Below are 22419 nucleotides of genomic sequence, written 5' to 3'. Positions count from 1 at the left end.
GCGTGTACAGAATTTCTTGGGGATGGATAAATGTGTTAGCAGTGCCACTGCATGAGAAGGCACATCCATGAATTTTAAAGATTTTTTATTTTTATTAAATGTTTATTTTGACAGAGAAAGTTCCATAACTTTGTTAGCTGCACAGAGAGTGTGTGTGCAAGCGGGAGAGGGGCAGAGAGAGAGCAGGAGAGAGAGAATCCCTAGCAGACTCCGTGCTGTCAGTGCAGAGCCCGATGCGGAGCTCAAACTCCTGAACCATGAGATCATGAGCTGAGCTGAAATCAAGAGTCGGACGCTCAACTGACTGAGCTGCCCAAGTGCCCCCCACACATGAATTTTAAAAGGTATTTCCAGGTCAGTTTACCCACTCCCACAGTATACAAATATTACCAATCACCATTCACATCCTTACCAGTATTTATTCTACATCACTGTCATTTTTTCCATTCTGATCAGTGTAACTTGTTTTAACTTGTGCATTCTAATGACTGATGACTCCAAGCACCGTCGTATCCCTTCTTGTGGACGTGCTGCCCTTTTCTTGCCACTTTACTGGATCTCATTTGTTCTAGTTACCGGTCTTGCCTTAGGTTAAGACAGTGTTTTGCTTTACAGACCTGAGATTTTCTGGATCTTTCCCTCTGGCATCACAAAAGCCTCCCTTAATTTCATTCTTTTTTTAATTCTGAGAAACTTTTAATTCATGGGTTTTCTTCCCATCTTGTCTTTTTGAAAACCCCAGGATATGGGTGTTCTACCATCCTCTCTGTTTTATTTTTCACATTGTACCTCTTTCTTCTTTCTGGTGTTGAGGGCGAAATCATTTGCCGTTGTCATTCAGCCCACTAACTGGCTTTTTGGCTGCATCCACTCTGCAGTTAAGCTCATCTAGTGAAGCATTTACTTCATGCCATTTATTGACGCCCTTTCCCCTTTCCCCCACCTCTTTTGGGATAACTGTTCCTGCTTCATATAACCAATACACTTTTCTCAAGGGATGTCTAGTAAGACCATTTTGAAATCCGGATTTCTACATCCCACTAGTGGTGGAGACATATGGTGTGCTCTTGGTAAACTCCTTAACTTGTCTTCTCCCGGCATTTATTCTTGCTGAGGTGTCTGGAGATCTCAGCTAATGGAAGGAGCTGGGCAAAGGCCTAACCCCTATTGCTGTTCCTCAGGGTGGCCTCAGCAGACGTATGTGTTACAGAAGAGAAAGCCCGCCCCCAGCTAGGAGGAACCCCCTCTTGGCACATTACATGATCACCAGAAGGTCCTCCTTCATCCGGAAAAACGTGCCTACTTATGGTAATGACATGGCTGTGGAATGAGGAAGGGATGATGCAGCTCACACTGTGTCTGTCGCGTCCACCCCTCATCTCAGCTGGATGGGGCTGACGCACCTGCTTTCGGTCTCACGAAGGACTGTGGTGGGCAGTGATGTGCTTGGGACACTACAGTGGAGAGCAGTGTCGTGTAGTCCCCGAGTTCCCCTTGGCACCGGCCTCCCTACTGTCTCTGGCTGCTCACACCTCCCTGCCGAGAGCCACATCTGCCCCCAGGGCACCCCTGCAGTCCCTGGACGTGTGAACTGCTTGGGCTTCTCTGGCACCCCAGAGTTGGGCTTGAGAAACAAGTCGGCAGCCCATGCTACTTCGTCAGTTTGGCAGGAATCACGGACTTTGAATTCAGGGAAGGGAAACACCGTTGGTTTGTGATGTCATCTCTGTGAGAAGGAAAAGGAATTTCCTTGTTTTGTTTCACTGCAGACAGCCTGCAAAGCTGGCAGTTAGCTGGGCCACAACCGGTGGACTGTGCAGTCTTCTCTGGGGAGCCTGGATGGACAGTGCCACCAAGCTCACTGACCTGGAACAAAGAAGCGGGTGACTCGGGGGCCTCCGAGGGGATAGGGCCTTGGTGTTAAAACTACGTCTTCATTTTGATCCACGTGAGAAGGAGTCAGTAAGCCACCGCTTCACTAACTCGAGGAGGATACAGAATATTGGGGGATCTCACGTGTCCACGGCCAGGAAGGGTCTGCCTTCTGCTCAGCCCCTGGAAACCCCTCTCAGAGTTCATGATCTGCTCACACCCCAAATTATGAGGTCACTGGTACAACACCCAGGAGCTCCTGCCCCGCAACTCACCCCCAAGTCTTTCAGTCCCCCCTTCAGTCCTTACTGCAGCACAGGGAGGCTCAAGTCCCTCTAGTGCTTTCTTTATGAACTCGGGCCTGTGTTACCTTACACACTTGCCAGGGACAGTTAAAAACTTTTCATATATTGTATTCCATCAAGTCTAAAACCATGATTTTACGTGCCTCTAGAGAAGAAAAACAGTGGCATTAAAGAACATGCCACTGATCTTACTTTCAGAGATGTAATAATATGAGAGCACGGACATGTTTGAAACTGAACAGATCACACCGCTCCATCATCAGAGAGGCAGTCCGGGACCACTTATGTGTACCAGGCTCTTTCACGCGCAGGCACTCGGTAAGAAGAATGTGGTGAACCATTGAAACTTTTTGAGTATTTTACTTAAAATGCATACCGTGTATTTAAAGCTATAATGACAAACTACGGTGGGAATCTTTGTAGGTATCATTTCTACAAATACACCATGAGTATATTTTCCTACACAAAACTATACAACCTACCAGACTTTTCATTCCTGCTATGTAGCATACTCACGATTATCTAGAAGAATGTGGAGGGAAAGTGCTAAGCAACAAAAACAGGTGGCACGAGTGATTGAAATACACAGAAAATATGGCATTTCATCTCAGCCGTAAGGGGTCAATTATTCAAATAGAGGCTATTCGGCTAATCACTGGAAAGCAAAGGTCCTTACCCTCCACACCTATGTTGTCAACTCACACTATAGCGATGATCCATGGATAACATAAATTAACCTAAACAAAATTTGTCATGCATTGTAAAAAGGAAGGTATACCTGACACTTTATCAGGCTCTAAAGGTTCTTAGGTCAATGATGTAACAATTCAAGGAAACATACATTTAATTGTTTCAAGTTGATTTGTAGTGCTCAAATTATTTACATCCAAATTTACAGAAAGTTAAGATAAAGCTCTCTATCAGTACTTACTTCTAAATAGATGATTTACCTAAAGTCCACTTCTCAATTGCATAATTCCTACAAAGGTATAACTTTGTATCTTCAGTTATGGCTAACAGAGCAACCAAAATCAACTGGCATAAAAGTAAATTTAGTCTACTACAGAAGAGACAGTCCAGAGGTGGCCCAGCTACATGGCTGGTTGGTTCAGTGGCTCAACGTCATCATCTAGGTCCCAGGTTCTCCTGATATTTCTGCTCGGCCATGCTTAAATTATAATCCGTATTTGAAAGACACAACCAGGCATCCCATGCAGAGAAGGCAACGTTCGACAGAAGACTCTACTTCACCCTGCATGATTCATCCCTCGAATCTTTGAAGGAATGTTTTCCAGAGATAACCTGTCAGATCTCTCCTTTGTTCATCTGCACAGAACTGGGTCCTGTGACCACTCTAAACCAATGGCTGGCAATGAGAAAAGGATTACCATTATTAACTGAAACTAGTCAGGATCTATCCCTCATTCCATGAGGAGGAATGGATACCCAAACTCCGCCAGCAAACAGTAAGAAGTGAGTGACGAGGGTCGTTCACCAACGTCTGCCACAAACCCGTATGAAGAGTTCTTCATTCATTCAGGAAGGAGTAGAGCACAATATTTAAAAACATTATATCAAGTAAAAATACGGATAATTACTAAGTTACACAGTATGTGTGCTCTGCACACTTACACATATGTAGGCATCTGAACTAAAAAAATAATAAAACAGATCGAAAAAAAATTAGTACAAATGGAAATACTTTAAGTCTTTCTGTTTAACTGTAGAGAATGCAACGAGTGCTATAGGAAACTTACTACTGGAAACTTCTGGCATTAACAAAATTATCTATATGGTTTTCTATTTTATGCATAGATTTCTATCTCTTGCTGACTCAGGTAAAGTTGAACACATTACAAAAACATTAGCTTCTTTATAGACGATTTAGTTCATTGACAGGGAAGAGTGGGAGAAGCAGTGTACTTCATACGCGATCAGATACGAGTTCAGTGACAGTATTAGGGTACTAACGTGGTGGAGCAGTTTCAAATGGATAATCTTACCATGTCTTAGAAATTATTCTACTAAGGTTACAATGGCTTTTCAAACATGATTCAAATGAACATACAATTCCTGTAATGGAGCATCCTAAAAACAAGGGGACAAACAAACTTAAAAACTCCTCAAAAACGTAAGTCCTACATTCCCAGGAACACTCACGTACGAGCATCAGTTGCGATGCTACAGCCTTGATCACTACCTGCTGATCTGACAGCTTCTGTTTGCACAAGTATCTTTACAACAGTTATTCAAGTTCCAAGAAGCTTGTTACTACATCACAAACATTTAATATTAATAATTTCCAAAGGAGTATGTTTTCCACCTCCGTTAAATTGAGAGATTTTCCCTTGGTATGAATTCCCTGATATGTAAAACAGTTTGAGTCCACGGTGAAGTTCATACACATCCTACATATTTATAAATGTTTACTTCCGTACAGTCTGGTATCCGACAAGTCCTTGTTACAACTGTGGTCTTGTTACAACTGTGGTCTCTACCCTGTGAACTCTCAGATTTCAAGTCTGACTAACACAAAGGCTCATTCGTGTGCATCACCCGTGTGAACTCTGAGGGACGACAGCAGGAGCTGCCCGCTCACCACGCTGAGAGGGTTCTTGGACTTCAGAGAAGCCTTCCCACATCCAGTACGTTCACACTCCCTCTCCTGTGAATTCTCTGATGGCTATTGAAGGCTGACTTGTGGTAGAATTTTTTCCCACACTCGTTACATTCGTAGGGCTTCTCTCCAGAATGAGTCCTGTAGTGCACGGTGAGGTAGGACATCCGAGAGAAGGCTTTTCCACATTCGTTACATTCAAAGGGCTTCTCTCCCGAGTGGATGCGATGGTGGATGGTGAGATAGGACATCTGGGAGAAGAACTTCCCACATTCGTAACACTCATAGGCTTTCTCTCCCGTGTGTGTCCTCTGATGTCTATTAAGGGCTGAATTCTGGCAGAAGGTTTTCCCACACTCGTTACATTCATACGGTTTCTCTCCTGAATGGATCCGATGGTGGATGGTGAGGTACGACATCTGAGAGAAGAACTTCCCACATATGTAACACTCGTAGGGCTTCTCTCCTTTATGGATTCTCCGGTGCCTGCAAAGGGCCGAGTTCTGGTAGAAGGTCTTCCCACACTCGTTACATTCGTAGGGCTTCACTCCTGAATGAGTCCTGTGGTGGATGGTGAGGTACGACAGCTGAGAGAAGAGCTTCCCGCACTCGTTACATTCGTAGGGCTTCTCCCCGGTGTGCACTCGTTGATGCCGCATGAGGGCGGAGTTCAGGTAAAAGGTCTTCCCACACTCATTACATTCGTAGGGCTTCTCTCCCGAGTGAGTCCTGTAGTGCACGGTGAGATAGGACAGCCGAGAGAAGAACTTCCCGCACTCGTTACATTCGTAGGGCTTCTCCCCGGTGTGCGTGCGCTGGTGTGTGGTGAGAGTAGACTTGCGGCAGAAGCACTTCCCGCACTCGTTACACTTATAGAGTTTCACGCCCGTGTGAATCTTCTGGTGGTCGTTCAGTGCTGACTTCTGCGAGAAGGTTTTCCCACAGTCGTGACAAACATAGGGTCTCTCTCCTGAATGTGTTCTCTGGTGCTGTGTGAGGTGGGTCTTCTGGCAGAAGGATTTCCCACAGTAACTACATTCGTAGGGCTTCTCTCCTGAGTGAGTTCTCTGATGCTGAATGAGGTGCAACTTCTGGTAGAAGGTTTTCCCACATTCGTTACATTCGTAGGGCTTCTCCCCTGTGTGTGTGCGCTGATGGACGGTGAGGGTTCCCTTCTGGCAGAAGGATTTCCCACACTGATTACATTCATAAGGTTTCTCTCCTGTGTGAGTCCTCTGGTGTATGATAAACTTTGACTTTTTACAGAAGGATTTCCCACATGCACTGCATTCGTAGGGCTTCATTTCCATGTGAGACCTCTGGTGTACACTGAGGTTGGACATTTGAAGAAAGGCTATTTCGGATTCATTCCACTTATAGGGCTTCTCCTCCATATGGTTAGCAAAACCTGGATCCTTCTGAAAGGCTTTCTGGCATTCAATATATTCGAAGGGTTTCCCCAAAATATGAATGTTCTGATAAATACTTTCTTCGTTTAGACTATAAGCTCCCCCACTTTGATTAAATTCGTAAGATTGGTCTCCTTGATGAGTTTTCTCAAGCTTCACACGGGGAAACGGTTTCCCACACGCACCACATTCGTCAGGCTTCCTTCTTGCATAGCTGCCATCACTACTGATATATTCTGAAATGGACTTCAAACTCTTTTCACATGAGCCACACTTATAGGACATTTTCCTTGAAGGAATGGGGTTTGTTTCCACATTTAAAGTCTTACCGAGAACATTACCTCTCTCTTCAGTCGGGGTTTTGTTGATGGACACAGCTTGCCTTGAGTGTTTGCCTTCATTCTCCTGGACCCTTTCAACCAGGTCATCGGCTTTCCAGACTTCTTCTAAAAAGAGGCAGAATTAACAACATTTCGTGTATCTCCTACATTAAGACATGGAATGTGACTTACATGCAAGCATTTCATCGTGGTGTAGATGCCCGCTCCATGGGCAGATGTAAATATTTCCAAGTGTACTTCTTTTCCCTACCCTCATGGTTTGGGGTAAACACATGCATGCATGCGCACATATACACATACCTCTGAGGTCAAGAAAGGGGAAAAGCTCAAGCACCTTTGATCTTTGCTGCTTTATAAGGTTTTGTTCAAAACTGGACAGAGAAGGTGAAATGTAAACACAGAGCAGGGATGGGAAGACAAGGGATGGTGGATGAGCAGCTGACAGGCAGATATGAAAGGACTCACAGCAAACAGGGATGAGTGAGGAGTGCTACCAGGCAAGCTGGGGTGCACAGATGCCTCAGGAAGCAGTAGGGGAGGGGAGGAGCCCAGCACTTTGTGCCACACCGTTTCCCATCAAGTTGGGGGAGATGATCACAGGCTCAGGCACCATCGCTTTTTACTGAGATTTCTGTGACAGCATTTTGACCAGCCTAGATCCTTCCACACTACTTTCTTTCGTTTCAGCTTCCGCACAGTGGGGCCAAATCAGCGTGTGCCCATGAAACTCTATTTGTTCTTATTTGGACGGTGCAGCATGCACTGTGGCTGGGTGACCAGCAAGTACTTAAGTCACCTATGATTCAGGATCATCCAGGGGTGAGACGGAGACAACGGTACCTACTTTATCAGGCTGCCGTGAGATTACATACATAAACTCATAAAGTGCTCAGAACAGCATCTGGCACAAAACACATGCTCTGTGAGTTTCGCAACTATTTTTCCCATTTTCAGACTCCTGGCGATTCCCTTAAACTAGTCTTGCCTCTGACATACCACACTGTCCCTTAATTCTGAATGTGAATAGGCTTCGCCACTCGTGACTTTCATTTGGTTTCATTTACAAACCTTAAAAATCAGATTCCCCAAACTGTTCCTAAAACAGTGACCTTTATTTTTACTTATCTTAACAAGTTTTTGGATGAACTTGACGGCCGTGCTTGCTGTCATCTACATCAGATGAAACCGTACCAGCCTTGTCCTCCAAAACCTACAATTCCCTGAGTGCACTGCCAAAACATCAACAGGTAAAACGAGGGAAAACATCTGACAGAGAATACTTTTTGCCCGGATTCACAGTGTGATTCCACCCTGGGTTTACACCAGCCTACGAAGAATTTCTGCCCCAGGGAAACCAAGCTATTTGCTAGACAAGAGGTGGCAGATGACCCATCCCAGGGCAGTTAGGTGTGCGGGAGGGGGCCTGACCCTCCGTCCCAGGCACCATGTGCTTCTGAGACAGCTATGGTGTGCCAACAGTGCCCAGCTCCTTTCAACCACAAGTCTCAGCTTCTATTGCTTTATTCAATCTGCTTGGCTTCCAGCCTTGATCTACTCAAGACCTGTCTTTCAGAGAGTTCCATGCTTTAAAAAAACAAACAACGGGGCGCCTGGGTGGCTCAGTTGGTTAAGCATCCGACTTAAGCTCAGGTCATGATCTCGTGGTTGGTGGGTTTGAGCCCCACGTCGGGCTCTGTGCTGACAGCTCAGAGCCTGGAGCCTGCTTCCGATTCTGTGTCTCCCTCTCTCTGACCCTCTGTCGCTCAGGCTGTCTCTGTCTCTCAAAAATGAATAAACATTAAAAAAAATTTTTTTTAATAAAACAAAATCTTCTCAAGTCCCTTCTCACCTCAATTAGATCCATTTCCCCTTAAAGTTGAAAATAACTACTCCCCATAGAAGGGCTTAAGCACGGTGGTTCAGCCTGGAACATCAACATCCCACGTGAAATGCTGAGGGTCTCTTTGTTTCTTTTAAGTAGGCTCTGTGCCCAGTGTGGGGCTTGAACTCATGAACCTGAGATTAAGAGTCGTGTGCTCTACTGACTGAGTCAGCCAAGTGCCCCTGAAATGCTGAGTTGTAAATTATACCACACAACTCTCTTTTCTTAACCAAATCCTGTCTCTTAGAAAGTATGACTACTCACTATTTCCTTTGAACCCCTGAACTGAAATCAGAGCTGTTGCTTTTGATCTGAAACTTCTGGGTATCTTTCAAGCACCTGCAGAATAAATGGGGATGTGACCCAGGTATGAATATTTAGCACCGCTTATCAATTACTTCTCAATAGATGGACAAGAAAGTTCTTTCACCTACTGGACTCCACACATACTCAATGTGGACTACATGTTACATACTTTGGCAAGGAGAACATACCCTTTTCTTTATAGGATTGTAATTTGGGAAAGAAAGAAGTCAAGCAAAATATATATAATATCAAGTAAGATTACTTGATCAGACCTAACTTTTTTCAAGGTATGGCCCTGAGGCAGAGTCACCTTCAGACAAGGAAGAGACCGAAATAATAATAAGAGCTGGAAGGAAAAGCTTCAAGGAGGGGCAGAAAACCTGGGCCCTGTGCTCAGTTATCTGGAAGAATGTGCTGTTATCTGGCAAACAGAGCACTCCCCTCCGAATTAAAGCAAAAGGGACAATAACCACATGAACAGAAGACATTTAGGAGGACCCAGTGGATTTAGCAAGAGTTCTGGGAAACAACAGAAAATTAATTTTTCAGGCACCACAGGGAAGACGAGGAATTTACACTTCCTTTCAGTAGCAGCAGGGAAACCCCTGAAGGCTCATCCTGGAAGACCAGTGATAAGATCAACTGGAAATTTCCAGGAATGCATCTTGCAAGTGCACGTAGCACGAGGGACCACTGGGCTGCTACCACAGGAGACTGGACAGGAGGACAGGGATGGTAAAGCATAAAACAAACAGGCAAACAACAACCCTAATGGCAGGAGAAGCCCTTTGAAGAACTTTGAAGAACTCAGGAAGCAGAACCCAACAAAGGGGGAAGCAGAGCCTTCAGAAATATTTCTGGAGCGTGGAGGGAAAGGAATCATAACTCATTCCCGTGCACCACACTCACTGAGCACCCACTAGGACAGGACAGCACGGTGAGTAAGGGACAAGATGGGACACACATGTCTGGGGCAGACAGGAGGCCCAGACACTGCTGTCACCCAGCTCAAGAAGGGTTGGATCTCGGGACAGATGAGCAGCACACAGGCGCACCAATGGCAGAGGTGCACCAAAGTCACTGGCTCAGGCACAGGATGGGGGTTTGGAATCTGACCTCAGTAAAGGGAGACACAAAAAGGGACAGAGACCTGTCTGAGGCATCTCACAGAAAAGAGGAAGAAGTAAGGAAGGTGGCAAGAAACCTACGAGTCCTGTCAGTTACTTTTTCATGACAGACACGAATGCCTAAAACCTGAAAGAAGCCATGATAACGGGCGACTGCAAATGCCATGGAGCAAGCAAGACCCGAGGCTCAGCAGGGAGAAGGGAGCTGCGGGGTCTGGGCTCTGGGGAGAGGCAAAGCACGGAAAAGCTCTGCAAACACAGGTTCTCACGGGGAAGGAGGAAGGCTCCGGGAGTGAGGCTTGGGTAGCTAGAGCACACACACAACTGTCTGTAGTCCCTTCTACAGGCTCAGGACCATGAGAGATTCCTGGGGAAAAACACTTCCGAGTTACCAGTCTCCGCACTGCCTGCACTAACACACCTGGGTAACTGTGTGGTAGGAATTCTCCTTCTACTATCCATGGCTCTTCTCCTTGTTCCAACTTGATGATAACTTCCGGTTTGATAATGTGACAGCCTGTTAATAGAAATGAGAGAGAACTTGAGCCTCACTGCTGGGCTGCCAGGTCTCTCATCGTCTGAGAACGGTGCTGCCTTATGAGCTGCACCACAATCAGAGCCTTGAACTGGGGAGGTGAAGACCAAAGGCCCTGCCTGGTGCCCAAAACAGACCACTCACATTTGTCCCATCAAATTCAAAGTTACAGTCGGTACATCTGAGGGAAATCCCATGTATCTTAGCAATCGAGAGAGCGGGCTCTCCTCACCCACAGAGACGAGGTGGCTGTAGTTCTCCAGCATCACATCCCGGTAGGTGGTCTTCTGCTCAGGATCCAGATACTGCCACTCCTCCTGGGTGAAGTCCACGGCCACATCCCTGAATGACACTGGCCCCTGTAATGGTACCGTGATCGGAACCAGATGAGGTAGAGAAGGCATACGGGGAGAAGAGCTTACCAAACTCACTGGTCAAGTGAACTACAAACACTGTTATCTCCTTTATCATGGAAAGAAAATAAATCAGAAATACGCTAGGATGAACTCATTCGGTAGTCACCAAAAAAAGAAAATACCATCTTGCACTGTGAGCCATGGACAGTCCTGGCTGCTGGGGACACGAAGACCAGCAGACACAGCCCCTGTGCCAAGGGGCACAGGCCTGAGAGGCACTCAGAGAAATGCAGGGTGCGCTTTGCTCCTCCTTTTTGCTTCCAGAACATTACTGATGTTGGCTCTCCTTTGACCTCCCCTGCTGACTCCCTTCTGTCTCCTTTGCTGGCTCCCCTGTTCTCCAAGACATCCTGAAGTCAGAGGGCCTGGGGCTCCGTTTTTGGTCTTTCACACTTTGCTATCTGCAACCTGCTGTGAGTATGTCAGCGTTTCGCAAACCTTTACCACCAGGCCAGACCTCTCTCCTAAACTCTAGACACGTGTCCCAGGTCCAAACTCAACAGCCTGAAATTCAACCACTGTTATCAGTCAACCTGATCCTCCTGTGCATGGAAGGAGCTGATCTGTGATATTTGCCACAACTGGCAAAGGAAGAAGCCAGGCAACACACATCCTTGTTGTGTGTGTGTGTGTTTTTTTTAATGTTTTTTATTTATTTTGAGAGACAGAGAAAGTTAGTGAGCAGGGGAAGGGGAGAGGGAGAGAGAATCCCAAGCAGGCTCCATGCTGTCAGCGCAGAGCCCAATGTGGGGCTCAATGTCACAAACTGTGAGATCTTGACCTGAGCCGAAATCAAGTCAGACGCTCAACCAACTGAGCCTCGCAGGCACCCTGTGAGTTGTGTATTTTATCGCAAGGTATGTCTAGCAGGCCTGACCATGGCTGCCACGTAAACTGTCAGTGATAGCTTGTTCAATTGTCCCTAATTCCTAGCTGGGAAGCTCGGAAGGAATCCCCTTTCTGCCCATTTACACATTCCAGGGGAGCCGGAGCTTGGTCCCAAGGAGGGACAAACAGACCCAGAGACTGCCCAAGCCAAACCTTTAAATATGGATCTTCTGAATAAACTGTTCCCACTCAAATACACCAGTCATTACAACCATCCCTCAGTATCACTAATTCTGAAATAAAGATAACAATGGTCCCTGTCAAGTATCATAATACCAGTATCAAAAGGGCTAATCCATGGAAAGCCCTGAACTAAGTTCTCTGGACATAATGACATCTCAGGTTACTGTTGATTATCCATTATGTATCTTATCGCTCTTTCCAAATAAGGACAAAAATTAACCAGAAAACACAAATAAATTTAATTTTTTTTTTCAACGTTTATTTATTTTTGGGACAGAGAGAGACAGAGCATGAACAGGGGAGGGGCAGAGAGAGAGGGAGACACAGAATCGGAAACAGGCTCCAGGCTCCGAGCCATCAGCCCAGAGCCCGACGCGGGGCTCGAACTCACAGACCGCGAGATCGTGACCTGGCTGAAGTCGGACGCTTAACTGACTGCGCCACCCAGGCGCCCCAGAAATAAATTTAAACAACTAAAGCCAATGAGGCTGTCAGATTTATGCAGTTGCCAAGGAGGGATTATAAAACAGTGCCAGTACATTAAAAGCAAAAACGCTCCTGTGATCTGACAAGGCATGTAAGGAGTGGTGTGGAAGGAGAAGGCTGTGTCCTGCTCAGGGGCCATTTGAGAGAATGACAAACTCCTGACATTGACTGAAAATCTAAAATATTTAACATGTAACGATCAAAGAGTGCAGGACGCATCCTGTTGGCAAGATTCCCTGAGACACCTGGTCACCTGAACCTGTTATTCTCCCAGGCTCCAGGTACGGGGACACCAGGGACCAGGTAAAGGTGTTCAGGTCTGAGCACCAACTGGTGACAGGGCACTGGGTGCTGTAAGAGGTGGTTCCCACCCAGGCCAGACTAATCTGTGTGCAGAACTGCCCAGGCCCGGTCTGTGAGGAGACAGTCCTGGAGGTACAGTAAGGAGGTATTCCAGAAGCTCTGCCCGGCCTTCATTCAGACACCTCCAGCCACAACTGCAGCCGCCCTCATGAAGATCGGCATCCAGAAGTTCACGTGTCAAAAGTTATTACCAAAAGCAAAAGAGCAAGGGATTGAAACAGGACGTAGTTTCATTTCAATGAATAAATAGAACAATGTACATCTTATTCTAACTTCTGGCTTTGCACGTGTAATTTCACAAAACGTGCAATTTGCGCGGACTTTTTTAATGCTTGCATTTTGGTCTTATTAGGGGGGGAAGCACACTAAGAAAAAAATTACAATTTTTGTTGTTTGTGACGTACGTAAAATAACTGCAGTGATGCTCCTTAAAAAGAACATTATCGTGAATGTTCCAAACTGAATTTTTTCTTTGTGACAAGTTTGAGTAGTTTGCCCAAGTTCACGTTTATGTGCAAAGGGAGAAAACTACACTGTTCTTTCCCCAGCTTCAAGCAAGCAGCTTTACAAAAGCACTTTAAACTCAAGGAAAATGGGTTTCAGAAAACCTGGTTAACAAATTAAGAAACCAGTCAGAACTGCATTTAGGGATTTCAGGTCAGTTTCAAAAGGGAACAACCTTTGCTGTCTTAACACTCAGTACAGCTCATATTCCAGAGATGGCTTTGTAATCAAGAATGCAGGGCTGGCTACAGAGTTTCACATAAGCCAGACCGTCAGACATGAGGGTAAGAACACCCTGTGAACATCTCAAGCTGCCATGTTGTCAGAGGTTTCTGATGCAGACAGTGCTGCTCTCTCCCCTGGTGTGGGGGAGGGAGAACAGGTTTTCTTTACCTTTCTGAGACTCCTTTCAGCAGTGGCTAGAAGGGCACAGCACTGGCATTCCATCAGTAAAGACTGACAGAGAAAGAGACCCCCTCAGAGGATTGCAGACAAGGACCCAAGTGCAAAATGACTTTACAAGGGGCCCTTGTGTGTCACAGCCACCTCCGCATGTCACAGAGCTCACATGCCTTGCTGGGGCCCAAACAACAGAGAACAGCAAGAGCCTACTGGGGCGGGAAGACTGCAGTTCAAGGGTCCCCACTGAGCCAGACTCCTCTTGAACATCCAGGAAAAAGAAAGACATTCTCAGACATGTGAGGCCTGCAGAGTCAGGAAGTCAGTACACCAGTCTGCGGCCCGTCCAAGGACAGCAACTGCGGCCGTCATCCAGAGCCAGGAGAGGAAAACCAAGGATGCACAGAAGTAAGAGGGAAACACCATGAAGTCCTCCCCACTCACCACCGTGGACCGTCTACTAACGAAGTGGCAGCTCCAGTGCTGACTGCTGAGGGAGCTCTGGAACTAGGAGTCCTACCCACACAAATTTTGAGAAATTTAAAAAATGTACAGTATTCAACTCGTCAAAATGAAAACATTAGAGGACTATATAGTAAGGCTGGAAAATAAAGTAAGAAGACAAATAAGCTCGGAAGAAAATGTTTACTAACATGATCCAAACAGACAAAATGTGAAACAATTAAGACTCCTTTGTAAGTCAAGAAGAAAAGCACAACAAACAAGATAGCATAGGGACAGAGAGACTAGCAGTGGATGTGAACAGGCATTTCACATAAAACCAGAAACAGACCAGTCTGAAAAAGCTACAGGCTGTATGACTCCCAACAGTAGCTGACCACTGACTGATGCGGGGGTGAGGGACACTGACCACCGCCCCCCCCACAGTTGAAAGTCCACATATAACTTTGGACTTCTGCCAAACTAACTACTAATGGCATGCTGCTGACCAGAAGCCTTACTGATAACCTCAAGAGTCGATTAACACGTGTTTTTTACATTATGTGAATGCCAGACTGCATTTTTACAACGAAAAAATACAGAAAATATCAAGAAAATCATGAGGAAGATACCTTTATGGTCCCATGCTGTACCTATTGAAAAATATCCATGAAAAATAACCCAAACAGTTCAGACCCGTGTTGTGCAAAGGTCACCTGTATGTGAAATCCTGAGAAGGGCAAAACCATACACACAGCGTAGAGGCTTGTAATTGCCAGAGACTGGGGGAGGAAAGAATGAACATGTGGTGCCCAGGGAACTTTCAGGGCAGTAAACCTGTTCTGTATGATATTGTCACAGTGGACATACGCCATCTTACAGACGTCAAAACCTGAACCATACAAGGAGCAAACTAACATCAACTCTGGACTTCAGATAATAATGTATCAACACTGGCCCATCCACTGAAACAGCGTACCACACTAATGTAAGATGTTAATAACAAGGGAATCTGAGACATGGAGGAGTGATGGGATCTCTGTACTGTCTGCTTAATTTTCAGATGAACCTAAACTGCTCTAAAAATGACCTACTGTGGGATGCCTGGTGGCTCACTTGGTTGAGCGTCCGACTCTTGATTTCAGCTCAGGTCATGACCCCAGGGTCATGGGATTAAGCCCCATGTCGGGGCTCAACGTGGAGCCTGCTAGACCTTCTCTCTCTCTCTTTCTCTCTCTCTCTCTCTTACCCCTCTCTCCTGCTAGAGCTCCCTCGCTCGCTCTCTCTCTCTCTCTAAAACAAACAAAGAAAGACTATAACAAGAATATGAACAAGCAAATGTGGTAACAGAGAATGAAGAAAGAGATTAGAAAGAATCCCATTTTTCTGGATTCAGTGACAGGCTGCTCAGTAGAACAAAGAGCCGACAGGGACGAGAGCAGAAGGCATAGGTGGGGGCTACAAATAATTACTATTAACCTGAGGTGTCCTTTGGACAACCTCCATGGAAACGCTGGTAGGTGGCTGGGCAGAGGCATCTGGTCCATGTGGAAGAATGGACAGAGTGGGCAGTTCAGAGCACAGGAGGGTAAGTCAGACAGGTATAAAGGTCGTGAGCCAGGGATGGAAAAAACACATGAACAGGGCAGATCAGTCAGGAAGAGAGTAGAAGAGGTTTGTCATAGAACTAACAGAGCAGACCTTGAAGATGGAAAGCTAGCAGAGCAGTCCAAGGCAAGGACTGGCAAATCGCTGGCTTTGTACAATTAGCTCATGGGTAACCTTTACTGGGGCAGGTTCTGGGGACAGGCAGGGACAGAACCAAGACTGCAGGAGAAAACATGAATAGGAACTAAGCAATCTTTGACAGAGACATGACAGCACAGTCTGAGATGCACACCAGATAGGCTAGCATAGAAAAATATTTAGCAAGACTTACTGGAGGGTGAGAAGGCCACTCCTCCAGAGTATCCTCATTTTACCCCTGGATCAAGCAGTAAAAACAATGTATCTATGGAATGATGTTGTAGTTTCCAGAAAAATTATATGCACTAGGTGATCCCTGGACCAGTATGTCTCAGCTTACAGGAGGCACAAGTAAGGCACCAAGAGCCGTGGTTTAGGGGCTGCCATTTAGGGAGCCGGGTCACAATTAAAGTGAGATGGTCAAAGAAACTGCAAAACCCTTGAGAAAACAAACCTGTTTCTCAACAGGTCAGTGTCAGTCCAGTAACAAATGGCATTTGTCATTTTTTTCAATGAATGTCAAGCAGACCAAGGAGGCCCTGCACTTTGGCTTTCAAGGCTCTGAAGGATCGTGCTATCTACACATGTGAACACGACAGAAATGCTTGCTGCCACTCTGGTACTCCGTGTCTGACCAATCATATCTCTTTTCTATCTCTACCTTCCCCTTTAAAGTCTAAACTATTCATCTCCTAGGGGATATTATAAAAAGAAGTGGGGAATAAATACATTAAACAGAAACACTTACCACAGATCTACTCATCTTCTGCTCCTCTTGTAAAAACATGGGCAACAGTGAAAGTAGGGGCAGACCTGGGGAAAGAAAAGAGAAGCAATGAAGGTGTATGTGCTCTCCACTGCCAAGAAAGTGCTCTCCTGGAAAGTTCCATGGAAGAAACCTGTGGGGGAACTGTCCCTTTAAATCTTCAGACGTTAACTGGAAGAATAAGGAGGGAGCACCCACCTGTCTGCAACTGGCACCTGACTATGTGGTCACTGAGTGGATGTGTTTCTCATTAGAGAATGAACACTGTATCCTATTGAGATAAACCTCCATCACTCAAAAGAAGATACAAAAAGAAATTCTGTTACAGTCATCTATTTTCTAGTCATGCTTTTAACTACTTAAGATCAGAACAGGATGCAGGATGGTCTGAGTAAAAAGATGTGCACCCGCATGGCTGTCTTTAAATCATTTGTAGACACTTCAACGTGCTACTCAAAAGGATCTTTTGTTAAGAAACTTACTTTGACTTACAATGTAACAGAGTGGACAGCACATTGGCCGAGGAGTTGAGTCGCATCCACAATCCCACCCATAGACTCGGTCACCCTCCAAGAGCCACCTCCCTTCTCAGGCCCAACCTCCTCCTCTGTCACCCCAGCGGCCGCGGCGGCAGCAGCAGCAAACCCTCTCAGGCTTGTCCTGCACTACACTGGCGGATGCCACAGGGCAGAGCCCGGCGCGGTCGGCACACACTTAGAGCACACAGCACAGGTGCTCAGGGGCGCTTAGAGACCCGCTTGGAAGCCGGAGAGGGCGGCACGCGGAGCAAGGCGTATCGGGACTGGAGAACGGAGCGGACACAGAACGTCCGCAGCCCACGCGGGGACCCCCTGCGCTCCCAGGAAACCTGGGCCCCATGAGTCCCGGGGAGAGCCCATCCCTCCCTGGCCGCCGCTCGCGCCCTCGGTTTGCGGCGCGGCCCACAAGATGCACAACCTCCTGGAGACCCGAAAGCCCACGACCTACCTCGTCGGGACCCGCCGAGCTGCCCCGAGGCTCCCGAGGGCTCCGGAGCTGGCGCGGCGCCTCCCGGGGCCGCCGTTCCCGAGGAGCCGGATCTGGGCCTCCGGGACAAGTTCACTTCGGGCCGAAAACCCTCTCGGGGCTCAAATCGGCCGCCTGGGGCCTCGCCGTCCCGCGAACCTCGGCCGGGCCGCCGCGGGTGCAAACGGGCCGGGCCCGATCCCAACGCTCTGCGCCGCCGCCGCCCGGCCCCTCCGGCCCAGCCCGCGGGCTCCGGGGCTCGCGCTTGGGGGTCTCCGCTCGAGACTCCGCCCGGCCCGCACAGCTCTGCGCCCGCTGGGTGCCGGCCCGGACGGACGGCGCGCAGCCCCGCAGGCCCAGGGGTCCTTGCCCGCCTGAGGCCGAAGCCTGGGAAGCACGACCAGCGGTGACCTGGGCACGGACAGGAAGCGAGAGCGGCGCGGCGGCACTGCGCGTGCGCGAACACGCACACTGGACGAGCTGCACATGCGCAGGACGACGCCGGCGGTGCGCCTGACAGAGCCCACCTCGGGAGCAGGACCAATCCCCGGACTCTGTTTCCCGTAAGTCTAAGCGCCCACACGTTAGGGGACGTCTCAGAAATCCCCACCTCATCTAGCATGCAAGTCTCTGTGAAGGATATGTGGCTGCATGTTACCGGAAAAGCTGAGAGGATGGGAGTAGCTGAAGAGACAGGGGCCCTTGAGTTGCCTGCTGGACCCTCCCTGTGTCACTCCTACCTTTTTCTTTTATAGTTATCTCAGTGTTTTGTCTTTACAAAGGGACCACCCCTTGTTTGTCACTGAGTCAGTCCTTTCAGACCCCGGAGACAGTTCCTTTTGCCACAGCCACCGTAGCCTAGCTGTTCTGACTCTTCTTTGTTCTTCTTTTTCTACCTGTTCCTGACTTTCCCACCATTGAGAGCCACACATCCTTGTGACATCAGCTCACATTTCCAAAGCAGCTCCCAGATTCTTAGTCCTTCTCAGCCTTCGGTTGCCTCCAGCATCTCCCACTTTCTCAGCTGGTCCACCTCTTTGTCCTCCAAATTTCTTAAGCCTCACCCCCTTCTCAGCGGCGTTGCCCCTCCCACCCCCCACCCCTCTTCAACTGGATCAGTCCTGATCCCAGGTTCTTTAGGTGTCTTGGCTGAAACCATGGTGCTCTGCACCATGCTCTCTGTTTCCCAAACACTCCCGAATCTCACCCTGTCATCAGTTACCTGACCATCTGTTTTCTTGCCTGTTTGTTATTGCTTTATTGTTTGAATCCATTGTCCTGTTTCTTGTGTCTCTTCATTCAGCTGTTTCATTTTAGTGATTTCCTAATCTGCCCTCACCTACCATCCTGCAGAGACCTAGAGCTTCTTAAATATATGTTTTAATTCCTAGGTGTCTCATAAGTTATATCTGTTTCCAAGCTGTTCCTGTCAGACTGTTTCTCCTCTTTGTTTCCATGTCTGGTGAATCTAGTCTTTCTGCTGCCCTCAGTCCATCAACTGCATCCGATGTCTGAATGCTGTCCCTCTCCTAGAGCTGCTGTAATTTGATGCTGTTGTCCTTGTGGCTCTTCTTGCCTTGGTGGTTTCACTTTCTGAAATTGCTCCATGCTTATTAGCTGATCTCATTTACCAGCACTGCACCCCCACCCCACACATTTTTTCTTTGGCCTCTCTTTATTCAGTTGCTCACTGTCATTAGCTGCTCCTATATAGACAACTACATTCATCTCCTAATTTCTCATGTCTCCTAAGATATCCCAAATCCCTGTGCGTACCCCATTATTTCAATCCTTATTTCTTCAGTGTCTCAAATATCTCCCATGATATATGTGTCCTAAAATGTTTACCTTCCCTGACCACCTGAGTTCTGCCAGACCCCTGACCATGGCCAGCGTGTTGTATAAAGAACTTATCTGGTGAACACAAGGGAAGGGAAGCAAAAATAATATAAAAACAGGGAGGGGGAAAAAACATAAGAGACTCTTACATATGGAGAACAAACAGAGGGTTACTGGAGGGCTTGTGGGAGGGGGGATGGGCTAAATGGGCAAGGGGCATTAAGGAATCTGCTCCTGAAATCATTGTTGCACTATATGCTAATAACGTGGATGTAAATTAAAAAATTAAAAATAATAAAAAAAGAATTTATCTTGTCCCTGTCCCTGGTTCCTGGGAGAGAGCCTCTAAATCTTTGGAATTTCCTAAATGCTAGCAGTGTCTGTTACTCATCATGGGCCTCTTGGACCAAAACTGAGTTTATGCTCACAAGGTGACTCAGGATAGGAGCTAGCCATGCCAGGAAGACCAACAGGGTTGGGGCTTTGAACCACATGATATCAGCTCAGTCTCTGGAGGAAGGCAGGGGGCTGGAGATTGAGTTCAATGTATGGCCAGTGATAGAATTAATCATACTTTGCATAATGAAACCCCAATACAAACTCTGGTCACCAAGGCTCAGGTGAGCTTCCTGACTGGTGATATACATCTATGTGCCAGGAGGGTGGTGTGCCCTGGGGGCACTGATGCTTGGTATTTTGGACAGTCCCAGTATTCTCTGGTGCTACCACATCCCTAGATGGTTTCCTCCAATATTCAGGATTCGTGTTATTAGCTCTTTCTTCTCCATGCCTATCTGATTTGTCAGCTTTAGCCCCTCTTACCTTCTCGAGCTTCTCAGAAAGTTCTCCAAAACTTTCACTTATTTTCAGTTGTTCCTTTTTCATCACAAAGGATCTTCCTTCTACCACAGTAAACTGGAATTGGAGGTTGTGAAAAGGGCTCCCCTTATGATTAAAATAATGAACACTGCGTGTGTTCCCTTGCACCTGTGGGTGTGTTTGCCATGGACCATCTCTGGGAATGCATATCTTGCTGAGTCACCTTGCCTTCATTGTGACTTTCAGATCTAGGTCCCCATAGTACTATCTTCCTTCTTTCTTCCCCATTTCCTCCCTCAGTATCTTCTCCTTGTTTTCCGGCTTTAGAACTCTAGCTCAGGATTTGCCTTGTCTTCTATTGCTTTTTTCCATGTGAAAAATAACTCAGAATTATTTTTCAGAGTTACGAAATGTGGTTGAGTGATCACAACCCCATTAAGCAACATTATCATTTGACAGCAAACAGGTAGGGCAGACTTGGGATGGCTATGAACATCATGAAGGTAAGAAGACTTTTTATCTTTATTATGTTTCCCCAAGATACACACTGTGGTATCCTCTTTAATAATCTCAAATAACATACAAATGTGTCATCAAGGCAAGTTAAAAAATTACAACTGAATTCTCACAATTGAATAATGAAGAGTAAATGTCAATTAAAAATGTAGTTACAAGAACTTGAGAGAACTATCCATCTGCTTATAATTGATATATTATATAAATATAATAACACAAAACCTATCCTGAAAATGTAAACAAAATTATATTTACATATATGTAACACCTGTAATCTCATCACAAACTTTGTAGGAACAGCATGTTTTGAAAAGTATGACTATTTCAGAACTATTTAAAATAAATACATAAACATAGAGTATAAAAATAAATATAATCATTCTAAGGGCAAGACTTTCAAAATAAACCAATGAAATTTATGGCATATTGTTAGGCTATCTATCACAAACAATCCTTTGGCTCTAATTTTAGATTTTTGAAGTACTTCCCTCCTAATCTGTGTCCCAGTGCATAAAAAATGGGCCCTCCAACTTCTACCTCAGAGGAGATTTGAATTAAAACCATCTGAAATATTTGGTGGTGCCCTGGGAAGGGACAGACCCTGAACAAAACCCCGGTTTCTCATTGTCCTTCCATGGACTCCTAGACGTGCCCCCAACTCCTAGGAGTACAGTGTGATAACTCTATTCAGCTCATTCTAGAAGGTTCTAGGTTCTTCCAGATTATCTGTACAAGAGACTCCTCTCTTCCTTCCTCAGGCCTGTCATTAGCATCCAGATGGACTTCCTGCTGAAAACCTACATCTCCCCTGGGCTCTGAAATTGAGAGAAAAAGAGGATGTCCGATTGATTGCAAGGAGGCAAGTCTCCAGTTAGAAAAGATTATTCACATTCCCAGTCAATTGTAATCAGAGTTTAGGCTGATTTATAAATCCATTTTTATCTTTAATCCTTCATTCTAAACCTCAGTTCATTTTCAATTTTGATCCTTGGTCTTTGGGGACCCTGCCTCCAAAAATGTCTTACTATGGTGAAGGTCAGGCCCAGTTATCTACATGCGCTGTAGCCAGGACTCTAGGTGATTCTTCTCAGGGAGTAATACAAACAGGAGAGAATGTTGCTTTAGACTCAATGCTCACCTTGGTCCTTTTGTGCTTCTTACGGTCTGAATTAATAACCATACTAAAACATCACCAACACAACAACATCATGAACCATGAGACCAGATGCCTAACCTCCCATTTGAACCCTGAATCCTAATGTTTAACCAAAGCAGTTAGTCCTAAATTTGGTCAGTGCTATATGGCCCGAGTGCCTGTGTCCACCCCCCCCCCCCAAATTAACATGTTGAGATCCTAACCCAAAAGGTGATGGTGTTAGAACGTGGCACCTTTGGGAGATGATTAGGTCATGAGTGGAGGCCTCATAAATGAGATTAGTGCCCTGATAAAAGAGACCCCAGTGAGCTAGCTCTCCCTTTCCGCTGTGTGAAGACGCAGCGAGAAGGTGGTGAGGACACAACGAGAAGGTGGCAGTCTGCAGCCCAGAAAACGGTCTGGCATCTTGCTCTCAGCCTCCCAGTCTCCCAACTGTGAGAAAGAAATGTCTGCTGTTCGTAAGTCTGTGGTACTTTGTTATAGGAGCCTGAACAGACT

At 46.4% G+C, this 22419-nt stretch overlaps 2 protein-coding genes and 1 long non-coding RNA gene across 3 annotated transcripts in view; 2 read left to right on the top strand and 1 right to left on the bottom strand.

Annotated features, from left to right (window-relative positions):
- LOC147572887 (uncharacterized) overlaps positions 1 to 2582 on the top strand; it is a 30059-nt gene extending 27477 nt beyond the window's left edge. The window contains exon 6 of the mRNA XM_086692244.1: positions 1770 to 2582. Coding sequence (XP_086548370.1) covers positions 1770 to 1924 — 155 coding nt within the window. The 3' untranslated portion in view covers positions 1925 to 2582. The remainder of the gene's footprint in view (positions 1 to 1769) is intronic.
- On the bottom strand, positions 2518 to 17704 carry ZNF12 (zinc finger protein 12). Its single transcript, XM_025923370.2, has 5 exons — positions 17574 to 17704; positions 16569 to 16633; positions 10627 to 10753; positions 10281 to 10376; positions 2518 to 6649 (listed from the first exon to the last, which is right to left on the bottom strand). Exons 2-5 carry the CDS (start codon positions 16605 to 16607, stop codon positions 4800 to 4802), a joined length of 2112 nt encoding a protein of 703 aa, XP_025779155.2. The 5' UTR covers positions 16608 to 16633; positions 17574 to 17704; the 3' UTR covers positions 2518 to 4799.
- Positions 17703 to 21626, top strand: LOC147572886 (uncharacterized). Its single transcript, XR_015245513.1, has 3 exons — positions 17703 to 18154; positions 20651 to 20752; positions 21524 to 21626. It is a non-coding gene; the product is annotated as an uncharacterized LOC147572886 (long non-coding RNA).
- The last annotated feature ends 793 nt before the right edge of the window (positions 21627 to 22419 follow it).

The sequence above is a fragment of the Puma concolor genome, chromosome E3 (genome assembly GCF_028749965.1).
Source record: "Puma concolor isolate L17-30 chromosome E3, mPumCon1.1.hap2, whole genome shotgun sequence".
NCBI lineage: Eukaryota > Metazoa > Chordata > Mammalia > Carnivora > Felidae > Puma > Puma concolor.
This window is presented reverse-complemented; position numbering and strand designations above follow the sequence as displayed.

What these genes read in the sequence shown, in the direction of transcription:
- ZNF12 (XM_025923370.2), bottom strand. Translation starts at nt 16,607, where the DNA reads ATGTTTTTACAAGAGGAGCAGAAGATGAGTAGATCTGTG. An exon ending in AGAAGATGAGTAGATCTGTG is followed by an intron (nt 10,754 to 16,568) that starts GTAAGTGTTTCT and finishes GTACCATTACAG; the next exon opens with GGGCCAGTGTCATTCAGGGA. An exon ending in CCTACCACACAGTTACCCAG is followed by an intron (nt 6,650 to 10,280) that starts GTGTGTTAGTGC and finishes GCCTCTTTTTAG; the next exon opens with AAGAAGTCTGGAAAGCCGAT.